At 43.6% G+C, this 17,813-nt stretch overlaps 1 protein-coding gene across 4 annotated transcripts in view; it reads left to right on the plus strand.

The window, feature by feature from the left end:
- The window catches only part of tead1b (TEA domain family member 1b), an 89,957-nt gene that overhangs the window by 66,149 nt on the left and 5,995 nt on the right, over positions 1 to 17,813 (plus strand). For 3 of the 4 annotated variants that reach the window (XM_079497253.1, XM_079497255.1, XM_079497254.1), the window contains 6 exons: positions 9,040 to 9,051; positions 12,227 to 12,358; positions 12,638 to 12,684; positions 13,306 to 13,367; positions 14,208 to 14,332; positions 16,192 to 16,365. In XM_079497253.1, coding sequence (XP_079353379.1) covers positions 9,040 to 9,051; positions 12,227 to 12,358; positions 12,638 to 12,684; positions 13,306 to 13,367; positions 14,208 to 14,332; positions 16,192 to 16,365 — 552 coding nt within the window. The remainder of the gene's footprint in view (positions 1 to 9,039; positions 9,052 to 12,226; positions 12,359 to 12,637; positions 12,685 to 13,305; positions 13,368 to 14,207; positions 14,333 to 16,191; positions 16,366 to 17,813) is intronic. The other variant, XM_079497256.1, reaches the window with a different exon arrangement.

Raw genomic sequence — 17,813 nt, forward strand, 5'->3', positions numbered from 1 at the left:
TTCCTTTGTTTTCCTCCCCTACCCCGCAGGTGTCTAGTCACATTCAGGTTCTTGCCAGAAGGAAATCTCGTGAGTTTCATTCCAAGCTAAAGGTATGCGCTTTTCTGCTTTTGGGCTTGTGGTTGCTGTGCGTCTTACTTCCTGTTTCCCTTGGTGACAGAGTGAATGCCTGGTGCTCTGCTTCCCTTAACCCAGTCCCAGACCCACTGCTAGTCTTAACCCAGTCCCAGACCCACTGCTAGTCTTAACCCAGTCCCAGACCCACTGCTAGTCTTAACCCAGTCCCAGACCCACTGCTAGTCTTAACCCAGTCCCAGACCCACTGCTAGTCCTAGTTGGCTTCGGATGTCTATCTAACCTCCCTTTTTTATTGATCAATTTTGGTTTTATTTACATGCAGCCTATTCATCCTTCCAATGTACGAATACATTGGAACAATGTATGTATGTATGTATGTATGTATATATATATATATATATATATGGGGCTCCATTTTCATCACCGCTAAAACCCCCTTTTTTTTTTTTTTACTATTTTGCAAAACATGTTTGAATAGTTAAAATGGCCAGTCTACAAGCTCACACCGTGTCAATGTAGAGGCTAGCTGAACTATTCAAAAAAAAAAAAAAAAAAGGTAAAGGCAAAGAAGTTTAGGGATAAGGGGTTTAGCGGTGATGAAAATGGAGCCCATGGTGTCATGATTTGAACCTGATGCAATGTCTGCATACAAATAATAATGAAAATAATAATAATGTTTTGTATCAAACACAATTATTGTTACTAAATGTCTGAGTTAAAGGCACTATGTTATGTTCATGTGGGGAAGCATGCTGGCAACATGCATTGGCTGTGGGTGAATGTCTAAAAGCTAGTTCATAGTTGAGCAGTCTGCTTACACCTATTATCGTAAAGCATGCTGAATGGGTTCATATTAAAGGAGTTTTATACCTCTGCTTCCTTTGAAAGAACCCCCCCCCCCCCCCATTATCTCCGTCCACCCTATCAAAGGCATTTAGAGTTCCGCGTGGAGGCCGTCTGGCGTCTGCGATGCTGGCTGTTTCTCAAAGGCTGTCTCTGCTCTGTTGTTCTGCTCTTGCTTTGTAATCCGTTGATAACTCTGGGCTCTGTTGTTCTGGTCTTGCTTTGTAATCCGTTGATAACTCTGGGCTCAACACGTTGACTTGGCTGTCAGTTGCATTCCTTCCTTCCTCCTCTTTCAGATGCAGTCACACAGTCTCACAACATTCTCCTGGCAATTATTGGACATTATTTAAATCTCACCAGAAACTTTAGATGTACAGTAGTTAAGGCATTTAAAGACACTTTTCCCTTACTCCGAGGCATCAATCAATCAACTGATTGATTGATTGATTGATTGGTGATGTGTGTGTGTGTGTGTGTGTGTGTGTGTGTGTGTGTGTGTGTGTGTGTGTGTGTGTGTGTGTGTGTGCGTGTGTGCGTGCGTGCGTGCGTGCGTGCGTGCGTGTGCGTGCGTGCGTGCGTGCGTGCGTGCGTGCGTGCGTGCGTGCGTGCGTGCGTGCGACGTGTGTGTTAAAACGTCAGTAAGACCATGAATGCTTTCAATGTCACAAGCAGCTGTTTGAGTGAAAACAGTTGAGAAAAATTGTCTGTTCTCATCTAAAGCAATTTAGAGCTCATTGGCAAGGAAATAATAAGTTCTGCCAGATCCCTTTACGTTGAATGGATACATGATTAATTAGAAATTAGCTCATTATGAAGGTGGCATAGCTCTTCAAAAAAAGTACAAAAGGTTAAGTAGAAATGGTTTTTGAGTAGAAGATAACTTAAGGTACAAAACGGCACAAAACGGTATAAAGCGTCATTGCTAGTTTACAGCCAAGACCTTTTTTTCAAAAAGTGATTGTATAAGACTGTCAACATGTTTTCTATGCAGTATTCATGATTTCTAATATAACTCTGTGTGAACTTGTATATCATTCTGTAATGTCCACGCCCCACCATCAGGTGATGTCACCAATTAGTAATTCTCAGCACCTGAGCTGAACTGATTTGGAGCTCTTTAGAGCACATATTCTTTGTCTGTGATCATATACAGTAGCACTGACGAAGGTCATTACAGGCCCATCAGTATCCTTCCGTCATCTCAAAGGTGGCAAAGAAATAGATCGCTAATTTGATCATTAAACATCTTGACAAAGGTCATACTCCACTGCATCCCATGCAGTTTGGGTTCCGTGCCCGCCATTCCACAGAAGCAGCCAATCGTGTGCTCATTGAGAGGATAAAAGGGTCTATTGGATAGTAATCCTTATGTTACTGCCGTGTTTCTTGACTTGAGAGAGACACAGTCAGCCATCATGTTCTTTTGTCCAAATTAACTATGCTATACAGTGGTTTAAATCTATGTAACAGAGTGTCTGTATTGTTGGTGTTAAATCTCCCCACCTCACCTGCCCTGTTGGGGTCCCACAGGGTTCAATACTGGGTCCCCTTTTTAGTTTTCTCTGTACATCAATGTCATACCAGATGTGTGTCAAATGTTCATTCCCAGATGTATGCAGAGGATGTAGTCATTGTGTCATAATGGTAGGGACTTGACAGAGGTTTCGTTAGTCCTGAGTGGCATCTGTGCTGTGTCTGCTTTTAGACACCAAAAAGACTGTGTGCATGATGTTCACAAAGAGGCCAGTTAAAACAGTACTCTCTTCAAATATTAACCAAAAGTCACATCAAGAAGGTCTCCAACTCTGTCAACTTTAACTTTCCAAAATGCTAAACAAATTAGGCCTTTTCTAACAGTTGGAGCTGCCAGGACGTACTTGCACTGTATAATATCGGGCGGTGATCGGGCGGTTTTTCGCGATGTCCCCGGAGGCTGTCCGCGTGCCGGGCGTTTTGGGATGTCTCTCTAAGCGAGCAGCAGTCTTGCTCTATGCTAAGGAAGTAACTTTAGCTTTGTATAGATAGATATGGCAAAATAAAATATACAAATATTTAAAGTTTTTCAGAAAACAGGATTTAGAAGGTGTTTTTAGAATCGGCCTCAGTCTGTCCAACTAAAAGGATGGATCATGGACAATCAAACATTTGAACATTTTTAAATAGGCTAAAATGTCTTGTATTTTAGGTCAAAACTAACTAGGCCTTTTTCTCTTTTTTGTAATGTTGCTTGTTTTCTGTATGGGGACTACGGATGAAATAGCATTCTGTATGGGGACTACGGATGGATTTTCTGTATGGGGACTATACGGATGAAATAGCATTCTTGTTTTCTGTATGGGGACTACGGATGGAATAGCATTCTGTATGGGGACTACGGATAGAATAGCATTCTGTATGGGGACTACGGATGGAATAGCATTCTTGCTAAAAGGTGTATTTTCACGAGCGGTATTGTATGTGTGGTGTTTATTAATATGCATTGTCCCTTCCAAATAAACGTATAAATAGAAATCACACTCATGTGAAGTGAGGGGCACTCTTATCATCATACATCACATTCCGTGCTCAGCCAATCAAATCATCTCAAATGTGGTACACAGACGTACAAAGCTGGGCAAAAATGCCCAGTAGCACCAGCTAATTTTGCTGTGCTGGGAGGCATGCAATGTGTGTGGTCAAAATGGCAGATGAACCATTTTAAAGCACTTGGTTGATTATTCTTAAAACGAATATTAATAATAATCATAAGAAAACCATTGCAATGTATCAGCTGCACTGTGCGTCTTTCAGCACCACACAGAGTGGAGAGCGTCAAGGAGAGAGAGATTCAGTTTCTGTTTATTTCAAATATAATACACTTGCTAGTAAATAATTTATGTTAAAGGACCTTTCATCTTTGAAGAATACTGTGACCCGTATCATTCTGTTTTTTTTCTTTTTTCCCCCATCTGTTCAACGTACAGTAACAAGCCATCAGTATCCATTTAGGGACTCAGCTGGAGCATCCCTGGCATAGGTAGTCAGAATACAGAACAGCACTAAGAGAATGAGCATGTGATTATTAACTTGACTTGACAGGATATCACAAATGTATCTTAGACATAGATGAGGACTCATTTCAGGAATGGTGTGAGTCTGAACTGCATTGAGGTTGTGGTCCACCTCCTGTTCACGCTTTTTTGTGGGCTGCAACTGCAAGCTATTGTTTTGGCCATCTCCTGAAATGATTCTGTCACTTTTGGCATTGTGCGGCAGAGCAAACCCGTTTCCTCAGAATACAACCTTCAACTTGCCATCATGCAATGTGCAAGATGCAGGTGACCCACCTGGCTCTTAACCAGGTGACCCACCTGGCTCTTAACCAGGTGACCCACCTGGCTCTTAACCAGGTGACCCACCTGGCTCTTAACCAGGTGACCCACCTGGCTCTTAACCAGGTGACCCACCTGGCTCTTAACCAGGTGACCCACCTGGCTCTTAACCACATACACCACATACTAGGTCCTTTTCCCCTCTAACACTAAATATATTACCTGAATCTACAGGTATCTACAAACTCACAATGTGTCACAACATGACTTGTTGTGAGCTTGTAGATCTGCTATTATTTTCTGAATGGTCACTCCAGAATATGGATGCTAGGCTTCATGGGGTTAAAGGGAACGGGACATGGCACTCTGATTGGTTTAAGCCTCGTTATGCCCCAAACACACCCATGACTCATTTGGAGACTAATTCCAACCCTTTGATGTTTGTCCTACTTTGTGCCCAGATTATGTGTCGTTTACAGTTTTTCCCAATCACTTGGAAGCATTTCCTGAAACTTAACCCATTTTTGACCTGAGATCAGATTCTAAAAATGTCTTCTACATCCTGACAGTTTTCTGAAAAAGCTATGTTTCTATGTCAGTGGTTCTTCGATTTTTCGAAAATAGCAGACCTACAAGCTCGTAGCGCGCCACTCGGTGGCGCACTATGAGCTTGTAGATCTGCTATTTTTCAATAGCTAAAGCATAACATAATGCTAACACCAAAAGGGGTTCCCGCCCAAAATGGGTTTTAAATCTCATTCCCAAAACTCTAAAGCCCAAACCACACAAAAGGGTCGGGTCGGGTCAGGTCAACCACACCAATGCAACTCCTTCCAACTCAATGAGATGCGTTGGTGTGGACGTGTGGTTTACCGTAAAAAAAAAACGTTTTGTCCCGACCCGACCCTTTGGTGTGGTTTGGGATTAAGGAATCCCAGGACAGTAAAATCCATTCTCATAATACTGTACCACACCTGTGTAAAATAATCTATAGCAATCAAAATTATAACCAGGTCAGTCAATTGCTACAAGTGTAGCACCTTCTGATCATTGTGTAAATCCTGACTCTTTAGTTTTTAATATGTTTTTGAGTAATGTGTTGAGTAATGGAGTTCTCCATTACTCTTCAGTTGGGTGAAGATAAGTTACTCACTCCAACCAGCCATCAGGCTGGCCTCATCTTTTGTACAATCCTTATGCTCATTGTGATTGTTGTACATAGTGTTTTGCATGCAATGATTTACCCAATGAACAACTGTGTCAATGTCAATGGGAAATGGACAAAATGACGTAAAATCTCCCTTCATTGTCAATGGAGTTAATATAAAATAAACATTGAACTAAAGACAAACATTAAACCTGTATGAGGGACTAGCGCCCCTCAGAAATCTGTTGACATTCTTGCATCTACGCTACGACATATTGGCCAATTGCCTTAATGGTGTGTGGTTGTGAGGCACTGCTAAGAGCATGATTTCAGAGTTTCAATAAATGCATTCAAGCAATTAAGAAACTCTGTTACTACCACATTTCTTTGTTGGACACCCCCAAATGTGCTTGTGCTTTAGGACCTTTAAATGATGAGAGGTTGAACTTGAACAGTCACATTGGTAGGCGGTCGCTGTGCTGTAATAGGTAGCAGTTGCTAGGGCATTGACAGACAGGGCAGAACAGGTGGCTGCTGTGGTGTATCAGGCAGTTGCTAGGGCATTGACAGGGCATTGACAGGGCAGTACAGGTGGCTGCTGTGGCGTATCAGGCAGTTGCTAGGGCATTGACAGGGCAAAACAGGTGGCTGCTGTGGTGTAATAGGTAGCAGTTGCTAGGGCATTGACTGGGCCAAACAGGTGGCTGCTGTGGTGTATCAGGCAGTTGCTAGGGCATTGACAGGGCAAAACAGGTGGCTGCTGTGGTGTATCAGGCAGTTGCTAGGGCATTGACAGGGAAAAACAGGTGGCTGCTGTGCTGTAATAGGTAGCAGTTGCTAGGGCATTGACTGGGCCAAACAGGTGGCTGCTGTGGTGTATCAGGCAGTTGCTAGGGCATTGACAGGGCAAAACAGGTGGCTGCTGTGGTGTATCAGGCAGTTGCTAGGGCATTGACAGGGAAAAACAGGTGGCTGCTGTGCTGTAATAGGTAGCAGTTGCTAGGGCATTGACTGGGCAGTACAGGTGGCTGCTGTGGTGTAATAGGTAGCAGTTGCTAGGGCATTGACAGGGCAGTACAGGTGGCTGCTGTGGTGTAATAGGTAGCAGTTGCTAGGGCATTGACAGGGCAGTACAGGTGGCTGCTGTGGTGTATCAGGCAGTTGCTAGGGCATTGACAGGGCAGTACAGGTGGCTGCTGTGGCGTATCAGGCAGTTGCTAGGGCATTGACAGGGCAGTACAGGTGGCTGCTGTGGTGTATCAGGCAGTTGCTAGGGCATTGACAGGGCATTGACAGGTGGCTGCTGTGGTGTATCAGACAGTTGCTAGGGCATTGACAGGGCCAAACAGGTGGCTGCTGTGGTGTATCAGGCAGTTGCTAGGGCATTGACAGGGCCAAACAGGTGGCTGCTGTGGTGTATCAGGCAGTTGCTAGGGCATTGACAGGGCCAAACAGGTGGCTGCTGTGGTGTATCAGGCAGTTGCTAGGGCATTGACAGGTGGCTGCTGTGCATGGTGTATCAGGCAGTTGCTAGGGCATTGACAGGTGGCTGCTGTGGTGTATCAGGCAGTTGCTAGGGCATTGACAGACAGGGCAGAACAGGTGGCTGCTGTGGTGTATCAGGCAGTTGCTAGGGCATTGACAGGGCATTGACAGGGCAGAACAGGTGGCTGCTGTGGTGTATCAGGCAGTTGCTAGGACAACATCAGTGAAGGACAACTGTAGAATAAGTGTTTCAAAAGTAATTAACTATCAACCAATTAGGAAAGGGGATGAGGCTAAGTCATTAACTATCAACCAATTAGGAAAGGGGATGAGGCTAAGATTGTAGCAGTACGTAGTAACTGATGAAACAACAATAATATGAAATAACAAACAAGTAAACATCTAACATACAATATACAGTAAAAGGGGTGGGCAGGAAAAAAAAGAAAGAATGTAGCAAGAAAGAAGGTGTGAATGAAGGAAGGATAAAGCATGGAAGGAATTAAAAAATGCAGGAAGAAGGACGAAAAAGAGAGAAATAAATAAAGTAAGGAAACAAAGTTATATGGCGTAAGAACTTAACGGTACGTGTTGATAGAACAAGCATACCTATATTGAAGATGAATGCATTTGAGTGCTCTGTGACTTTTTAAGCATGTAAAACCTAAAGGGAACTGAACCCCATAGATGAGATAATTACAGTAGGCCTACATTGTATGAATCAGCAGACCTTGAGAGATTGTCAACATTGTAATAAAATGTGTAAATGTGTGAAGATGTTGGGCCAAGAGAGTTTACAAAAATGTGTGAAAGATTTTCAAATTCTATCTGGCAATTAGAGAGTATTGCAAACCCTGAAGAGTATAAAATCCTAATTTAAACAGTGATTAGCACATATAACATATTAAACGTTTCAATAAGTCTGTTCAATTCCAATGGTAGCTGAAACTTTATTCAAAGTTTGAATAAAGTTTCTAGATGAAATAGTTAGATAGGTCCAAAATTGTGGGCGGAATAATAAAGAGCAAGAATAAGATTGTTGGTTGTTGTTAAAGGTATATTCAGTGATTTCACTTCATTCAAATATCACTTATCTTTTCTTTTTTTTTTGATAATCCTCCCTACCATAGAGTGTGCTGACCATATAAGGAGTTCCTCCCTGTCCCCAGTGAGCCCCTGGGGTCAAAAAACCCTAGTTTCAGTTTTGGTGGCGGGTGGCAAAGCCTTCATCCAATCAGGATGAGAGGGGCCTTCCTCCAATCATGATCGAGTGGGGGCACATGCTGTTGGCCTGTTGCACTTCCCCCCACTGTAGAGCGTGTGCATGTGCACAGTTTGTTACCGGGGTGGACTGGGTGGTTTTCCAAATCACCCAAATCACTGAATGCTCCTTTAAGTCTATGAGACAATACTGTTTGTTGTGTAACAGCCCAGATTATTATAGGGCTGCAACTAAAACAGCTGATCTACAAGCTCATAGTCAGTCAGTCAGAACTGCAGCCTCACTCCCAATCTTCCGCCGTACTCTGAAAACCCACCTTTTCAGACTCCACCATGGCCCGTAGCAGTTGCCCTAGCCTAGCCCCTTAGATAGCACTTTATGTAGACTTAGATAGTATTTTAAACAGACTTATAGCTTGTTACGTAGACAGAACTAGAAATGCATTTTATGTAGTCATAGCACTTTATAGTACACATGTATAATATATAATATAGTATAGTATGTATAGTTTACATAGATACTCCACTGTTACGTTCTTAGTTTACGCATGATTCATGATAACTACTTTTTATATATGTGATGTATGCCATGCTTTTGTTATTGCTTAATGTAAATCGCTCTGGATTAAGAGCATCTGCTAAATGCCTAAATTGTAAATTGTCTCATATCGTGTTGGATGGGTTGTGATCTTGGTAGATCGGCTTGTTTTTCGCTATTAACAAAAAAAAGAGAGAAAAATAACCCCCAATCGATTATTTTTTTTGTAAAATCGATTGTTGATTATGTTTGTTTATAATGAATTCAACTGAATACTATATTTAACTGTTTGCACCCCTAATTGTTTGTTGTGCTCAGCTCAGATTATTACATAATGCAATAAATTGCTGCATAACTTGTTCACAGACAGTCGGCACATTTAACTAAAACCTTCTTTCTTTGTATTTATTCAGGTTACCAGTATGGTAAGTATTTATTTATCTATTTGTTTATTTTGCTCGTGCTCCTCCTGGCTCTGCTTTAACCAGACAGCACTGTTTCTGGTTTAGTATCATGCTTCTGCCATAGTGACCCCCCCCCCCCCGAGCTGCTGCCCAGTATCATGCTGCTGCCATAGTGACCCCCCCCCCGGGCTGCTGCCCAGTATCATGCTGCTGCCATAGTGACCCCCCCCCCCCCCCGGGCTGCTGCCCAGTATCATGCTGCTGCCATAGTGACCCCCCCCCCCCCCCCCCCGAGCTGCTGCCCAGTATCATGCTGCTGCCATAGTGACCCCCCCCCCCCCCCCCCTGAGCTGCTGCCCAGTATCATGCTGCTGCCATAGTGACCCCCCCCGGGCTGCTGCCCAGTATCATGCTGCTGCCATAGTGACCCCCCCCCCCCCCCCCCCCCCGAGCTGCTGCCCAGTATCATGCTGCTGCCATAGTGACCCCCCCCCCCCCCCCCTGAGCTGCTGCCCAGTATCATGCTGCTGCCATAGTGACCCCCCCCGGGCTGCTGCCCAGTATCATGCTGCTGCCATAGTGACCCCCCCCCCCCCCCCCCGAGCTGCTGCCCAGTATCATGCTGCTGCCATAGTGACCCCCCCCCCCCCCCCCCTGAGCTGCTGCCCAGTATCATGCTGCTGCCATAGTGACCCCCCCCGGGCTGCTGCCCAGTATCATGCTGCTGCCATAGTGACCTCCCCCCCCCGAGCTGCTGCCCAGTGTATTCCCAGTATCATGCTGCTGCCATAGTGACCCCCCCGAGCTGCTGCCCAGTAGATGCCCAGTAGCATGCTGCTGCCATAGTGACCCCCCCGAGCTGCTGCCCAGTAGATGCCCAGTATCATGCTGCTGCCATAGTGACCCCCCCGAGCTGCTGCCCAGTAGATGCCCAGTAGCATGCTGCTGCCATAGTGACCCCCCCGAGCTGCTGCCCAGTAGATGCCAGTATCATGCTGCTGCCATAGTGACCCCCCCCCCCCCCCCCCGAGCTGCTGCCCAGTATCATGCTGCTGCCATAGTGACCCCCCCCCCCCCCCCCGAGCTGCTGCCCAGTATCATGCTGCTGCCATAGTGACCCCCCCCCCCGAGCTGCTGCCCAGTAGATGCCCAGTAGCATGCTGCTGCCCAGTAGATGCCAGTATCATGCTGCTGCCATAGTGACCCCCCCGAGCTGCTGCCCAGTAGATGCCCAGTAGCATGCTGCTGCCATAGTGACCCCCCCGAGCTGCTGCCCAGTAGATGCCAGTATCATGCTGCTGCCATAGTGACCCCCCCCCCCCCCCCCGAGCTGCTGCCCAGTATCATGCTGCTGCCATAGTGACCCCCCCCCCCCCCGAGCTGCTGCCCAGTAGATGCCCAGTAGCATGCTGCTGCCCAGTAGATGCCAGTATCATGCTGCTGCCATAGTGACCCCCCCGAGCTGCTGCCCAGTAGATGCCCAGTAGCATGCTGCTGCCCAGTAGATGCCAGTATCATGCTGCTGCCATAGTGACCCCCCCGAGCTGCTGCCCAGTAGATGCCAGTATCATGCTGCTGCCATAGTGACCCCCCCGAGCTGCTGCCCAGTATCATGCTGCTGCCATAGTGACCCCCCCCCCCCCCCCCCCCGAGCTGCTGCCCAGTAGATGCCCAGTTTGTGACCATCTCTGTGTGTCCTCATACTGTTATCATACTTTAACTTAATCCCACTTTACCAATTACCAGTGACTGTTGCCAGCATGCTTGCCTTCAGCTTCTGCCACCAGTGTGCCACATGGTCACCATTGCTATAGAGCGTTGCAGTCCCACCCCCTTTCATGACGACGCCAGGCCCAGGAAATAGTTCCCAATGCATTTTTCCCATAGATATTTCAAAACGTATTTAATTAAAGACCTTTTAAGCGTCGTACAAAGCCAACTCTTGTCGTGACAAATCATGACAACAAACACAATATTTTGGACCAAACAAATAATTACAAAGAAGAAAAACAACAAAAAAAGTGTTGTAACCTGCCGTTTTCTTCTTCTTTCTAATTATTTGTTCAGCCCGAAAAATTGTGTTTGTTGTCAAGATTTGTCACGACAAGAGTTGGCTTTGTACGAGGCTTTGTACGAGGCTTTTTGAAATGTCTATGAGGAAAATGAACGGAGAATAATTTCCTGGGCCCTGGTAGGGGGCGGGACTGCGACGCTCTATAGGGGTGGTCCAAGTGAGCACATGACTTCTGTAGGCCTGCATGCGTTGCATTGAGCAACGGCTTGTTTGACTTTATATGATTACATTTACACACACGTCCAAGAAAGTATGATTGTGTCTCAAATGTATTGTCGCTGTCGGGCAAAAACCTTGTATCTCCATATTTCACAGTTTTCCAGTTTTTCATAAATTAATACCTTATTTTATACTCATAATGATAGACTAGTGTATATGTAGTGAAAATAGATGATTTCCAAGCTCGGCTCTATAAAAACACACACAAAAAAGAAAATCTTCACCTATGACGAAAAAATATGAACACCTGGCTGTGGGTTTTATCCATTTTAACCAATGAAAAGAGCTTGTGACTAAATAATAACCACATTGGATCCATTGGAACGCAAGTTATTATTTTTTTTCCTGAAAAGTAATGGTTTTGGACATACAAGGCATGCCACTCAACAGCAACCATACAACTATTACGTTTGAATGAAACTCATGTTGGACTATTTCGACAGAACACATTCAACACATACTATGTACTTAATTGAAAAGCTCCTCTCGTCCAAGGATGAAGGAGAGCTGCAAAGATGCTCACAACCTTGATCTAAGAGATGCTGGTTGCTGAAGGAGCTTTTATTGAAAGCAAACTTCAGAAACATGTCACTCTTCCAATATATCTGGGAGCTGTGTTAGTGTTAGCATAGTCAACAATAAAGAACTTTATTTTAAGTGCATACCTGCACTAACCATTGTGTATTGAAATTCAATATTCATTGTTCGGCACATTCCTTCTTTGAAAATACACTTAAATTGCTTTGGCAACAACATCTCTTTTAAACTGCTTTGCTGTTAATTGTCATGGGAGAGAGCTTTGAATGTGTTGTTAAGAGTATAGTGGTGTTACTTGTGCATCATGCCACCCCGCCCCACATCTCCTGTCTGAGTGCTAAGCCTTTTGTGACTGTGCTGTTAAAGGATCAGACTGTGAAGGACAAAGCCCTCCAGAGCATGGCCTCCATGTCCTCAGCTCAGATCGTCTCTGCCACGGCAATTCACAACAAGCTGGGCTTGCCAGGCCTCCCGCGCCCGGCCTTTCCTGGAGCAGGGGTAAGAAAGAGCCCCACTGGCAAAACCTATTATTGATCCACGGCACGCTGACCGACTCCACTGAGGGCTGTCGCTGGGCCAACTGCATTTGACACCCTGGCCAAATCGTATTACACACCACAGCTTTGCACAACTGCCCCCTATCAGATAAGGAAGATCAAAAGGAATGGTATAGTCATTTGAAGGTGTAGCCAAGACCCATTTTGATCTCTGATTGGTAACAGCTGTGCAGAGTATGCATTGTTTTTTGTTTGTGTATTTACTTATCAAATTCTCTAGTTTTGGCAGGGTATGATCTCGACCGGTCAGCCAGGATCATCACAAGAGTGAGTATAATACTGTGCTCTCAATACAAACAGCAGCTTGAGTCACACCTCTGTCCCATTAGCCACTCTGTCATTGATCACCTACTCAGAGTAGGTGACTAAATTTGATCGAGAGACTGCCATTGGATTTTTTTGAATTTTCGTTTTTTCATATCATTTGAAAGCAGGGAATCTTAGCTTCAAATTGACATATTGGTTGTTCAGTTTGACCCACCAGTTCTGGAGATATGGCTTATAGAGTAATGTCTTGCAGAAAACAGAAAGTTGAGAAAACAGGCTTGAAAGGTTCACTTCTGTGGTCTCTAACATTACACCTAGCTACATGTTTAAGCATTTATTTCATATTTACATGTCAATTTCAGCTCTGACACTTATTTTAGACATGCTCTAGTATGTGAAGAGTCTGCCTGTGCTATTAACTCATTTTTTGGGGAAAAAAAATAAAAGTTTTTCTCCTCTGGTGAAAAGCTGGATTTTGCGCGATGGCAGTCTCTCAGTCAAATGTGGTCACGTATGTGTGGGTGCAGATGTTTTTTCAAAAAACAAAAAAATGCGGTATGTCAAAACCAATCTGTGGTACATTATGTATGAGATTTAGGTTTTTCTACTTCTCTGTTTCAGTATTAAGCCGTTCGCACAGCAAGCATATCCTATCCAGCCAGCAGTCACAACAGCCATTTCAAGTGAGATTTTTTTTACCATATTTAACCATTGATATGGGGGGGGGGGGGGGACTAAATGTTCTTAAAAACACCCAAGCTTCATCTTTAAAGGAGAATTCCATGCTAGAAGGCTTTCTTACCTTTATTTGTAGTCGTTACGTCCCCACCAAAGAGGTCCAGGTGTTATTTTGTGCAAAAACTCCTTATTGGCTATTTCCCCTACCATAAGCCCTCAATGAATTGCATTGAATTGAATGGGAATTGAATGGGGATATGGGGTGTTGTGCTAATTTGCTTATTTCCATCGCTCAGAATTATTATTTTTTGTATATATCCTATCTTCATAATGTAAATAATATCCCAAGCGGCACACTTTACTACTTATTTCGATGGAAATAAGCGAATTAGCACAACACCCCATAGCCCCATTCAATTCCCATTCAATTCAATGCAATTCATCGAGGGCTTATGGTAGGGGAAATAGCCAATAAGGAGTTTTTGCACAAAAAAACACCTGGACCTCCTTGATGGGGACGTAACAACTACAAATAAAGGTAAGAAAGGTCAGAAAGCCTTCTAGCATGGAATTCTCCTTTAACATCACATGCTATTAGTCATTTCATACTAATGTTTTAATGTCTTGTTTTAACCACATTTACCATTAACTGTGCTTATTTGGGGGGAATTAATTAAGAAACATTTTTTTTTTCTCCGATTAATCTATTATTTTTCCACTTCCCATCATACAACAAAGTATGTAGGGCTTACGTAGTTAGAATAAGCACATTTATACTGTGATTTTAAAACAATACAAGCCAGATACCGCTGTTTTATGGTCCGAGTATTGTGATGTGACTGCAGGCTATGAGTCCACAGCAGCCCCATCCCCCACGGTACCAGCGTGGCAGGGCCGCTCCATAGGTACATCCAAACTCCGATTGGTGGAATTCTCTGCCTTCCTAGAGCAACAGAGAGATCCGGACGCAGTAAGTAGAATGCACCACAGCAAAAACACAATCACTACGCCATAGTATGTATCCCTCATCTCTGATCATCCAATCCCTACACCGCACTTGTGCCGTAGAGTCAGCCAAGTACACAACAGGACAGTTCTCAGTTGAAGTCGAGATCTGTTAAATGCTTGACCTATGGTGTTCACAATAACCTTGAAAACCCAAAGCAATAATAAATGACTAAATCGTGCTGTTATCTCAAAGGACATTCCTTACTAAATTTACTCTGTAGACTGATATAGCGCCAATGAGACAATCCACAGACCCCTTGAATGTCATGTGAAAAGTCACACAAACCAGCAACTCTAAACCCATACCACACATTTTTTTATTGCTTGCCTTTGATGGGAGTAATCTGTCTATGTTTGTCTACATTCCCCTGAGAATTTTATTTTGCTATTGATACCACATGACAACAGCCATTAATCTTACATTTAGCTGAATATTTTGAGCCCCAAAGGCCACATACACAGAAAAAAACAAGCTGCTCTGAAACGGCTCTTGCACCAAAGAGTAAAGTGACTTTGAAATAATCCTAGTGATAGAAAGTATTACATTTGCTGCAGAAACCCTAGGCTGTGATAATGACACAGAATACATATTTACTCTCATCTTTCAATATAATGTATCTCTTTACTGAAGAGGATTGTCTACTCTACTGTATCACAATACCTTTGCTCCAGTTAAGATATGCATTTATTTGAAATGATCACATAAGAAATAATGGATAAATACATATTTTCTTGGCGTTATACCATTGGTTGGCCGGTTGGCCTAATAACCCACTAGCCAACTGCAGATCAATTGTCTCTCCAGGCCATGGGATGTATAGTACAGGTCTATGGGCTGCGAAAGCATGGGAAGATGTCTTCCCCAGGTGATTCTCCCAGGATGACGTAGTTGTTTAGGCATAATTTCTGTGAGGTTAAGGTTAGGGTTAGGCATAGTGTTTGTGAGGTTAGGGTTATAGGCACGTTTGTTTTAGTGAGGTTAAATGTTAGGGTTTAGACACAATCAAGGTGAAAGACCTGACAAAGAGGGAGTCCTGTGAAAGGACTGCCTGGTTGCAGGTTTGTTATTTAGTCATTTAGCTCTTGCTCAGCGCTGATAACAACAGAACTCAGTCGATCAGATCATTCTAATGTTGGACATCATGCATTATATTTTGGGACCTCTAGCTGATTGATTCATGTTCACTTTATTCTCATATATATTATTATTATTATATCTCATTATATTTTGGGACCTCTAGCTGATTGATTCATGTTCACTTTATTCGGTTCACAATGTTCAATTAAACTAAATTCCTCTCAGACCAACCTTGCTTTAACTGTATTAGGTTAATAGTACAAGTTCGGGGGAGCCCATGGTTGAGTGGTTAGGGAGCCTGCCAGTGCCTAGGCAAAATCAATGTGTTAATTAAAAATATAGCTACTCTCACAGTTAGTTATAAGGGATCTGTTCTTATTTCAAGTTGCCGTTGCCTTATATAGTGCACACTATCTGACATTCTTTATTTGCAGTAATCTCTGTTTTGAATGATAAAGGATTGCGATCTCTCATCATTTATAAACCAAAATATCTTGAGATTTTTCAAAATACCACCAGATTTAGACTCTTGCAAGGGCACATATTTCACATCTACAGCAAAAGGAATTTAAAACTTTTGAACTTGAATCACACCATAACTCATTGTTTGCCAAACAAATAATGTCAAAGATAAGTCTGGTATTTGCATTCTTAAACCAAGATGTAGATGCTTAATAACTCAGTAGTCAGCTTACTGTATGTTTACCTTAAAGGTTCTAAAAGAAATGTTCTTGTTCTTCCAGTACAACAAGCACCTCTTTGTGCATATCGGGCAGACAAACCATTCCTACAGCGATGCCTTGTTGGAGGCCGTGGACATCCGTCAGATTTATGACAAATTCCCTGAAAAGAAAGGAGGATTGAAAGATCTCTTTGCCAAGGGTCCCCAGAATTCCTTCTTCCTCATAAAGTTCTGGGTGAGTATCATTGTACCTCACTGTGCACAGCAGTGTTTCCAAACAGTGGGCCGGGAGTCCCGACCCATTTCTGGGTCACAGACCCATCTTTATGGGGCAGCACTTTGGAAACCTTGCAGTATTATGCGTGTCTTAAGTACCATGTCTTATTACTTAACTTAAGACCTGGAGGCGTGGTCAATGCTGTTTGGCCACTCAGAATAGCCAAATGGCATTGAGCACGCCTCCAGGTCTTAAGTTAAGTAATAAGACCTGGTACTTAAGACACACATAATACTGCCCCTGGTGTTTGTAAAATGTGCCACATAAATTGGATAGGATTTGTTTGGGGCGCGAGTCATTATTTCAAAAGTAGCAATTCAACATTTTTGAAAAGAAAAAAGTCAAACATTTTTCAAAAGCAATGCAAAAGCAAAGCAATTCTATAAAAAGTCACAGTGCGTCACATCACGACGCGTTATGAGCTTGTAGTTTGGCTATTTCCACTAGTATGTTGGGCCCCAGAGGTAGCCTGGTTAATAAACCAGACCGAATCAGCCGTTGGCAAAAAAAAGTTGCCTACCAGCGGATTACGGTCTGGCGAGGCTCAGTAGCACGCCTCTTTCCTACAGCAGAGAACAGGTCGGACCAATCGGGACACGGTATGCAATATGGGCGGGCTTTGGTACAGTGACGTTCAATGCTTGAGACCTTTGACTGACAGTAGCTCTGACCAATTGCGTCAAAGAGAAAATGTTCCCCGGGAAATGAAATCCAAGTGGAGCCAGCCCAGACTGATATACCGCGACAGTGTTGTGTGATATTAGTCTGGCTTATTAGCCAGGCTACCCCAGAGGGACTTTTCTCTTTTGGGTCTCAAGCTAAAATGTTTGGGAACCATTGCTGTACAGTACAGTACATGTTTTTTATTATTATTACTTACTTTTCATTTAAAGGTATATTCAGTGATTTCACTTCATTCAAATATCACTTATTTTTTCTTATTTTTTGGATAATCCTCCCTACTATAAAGTGCGCTGACCATATAAGGAGTTCCTCCCTGTCCCCAGTGAGCCCCTGGGGTCAAAAAACCCTAGTTTCGGTTTGGGCTTTGGGTGGCAAAGCCTTCATCCAATCAGGATGAGAGGGGCCTTCCTCCAATCATGATCGAGTGGGGCGGGCATTGGTGCACATGCTGTTGGTCTGTTGTACTTCCCCCCACTGTAGAGCGTGTGCATGTGCACATCTTGTTACCGGGTGGACCGGGTTTTTTTCCAAATCACCCAAATCACTGAATGCTCCTTTAAGTTATACCATTGGTTGGTATAACTATATATCAACCAAAATACCATGAAATTGTTTCTATATTCATTTTTTTATAATGTCACATTATCATTCAAATCTGTGTGTTTTGCCAATTGTTTTTGAGGGCCCATTTGCAACATCCTAATGTCCCCCCAGTGGGCCGT

The sequence above is a fragment of the Electrona antarctica genome (genome assembly GCF_951216825.1).
Source record: "Electrona antarctica genome assembly, chromosome: 3".
Classification (NCBI taxonomy): Eukaryota; Metazoa; Chordata; class Actinopteri; order Myctophiformes; family Myctophidae; genus Electrona; species Electrona antarctica.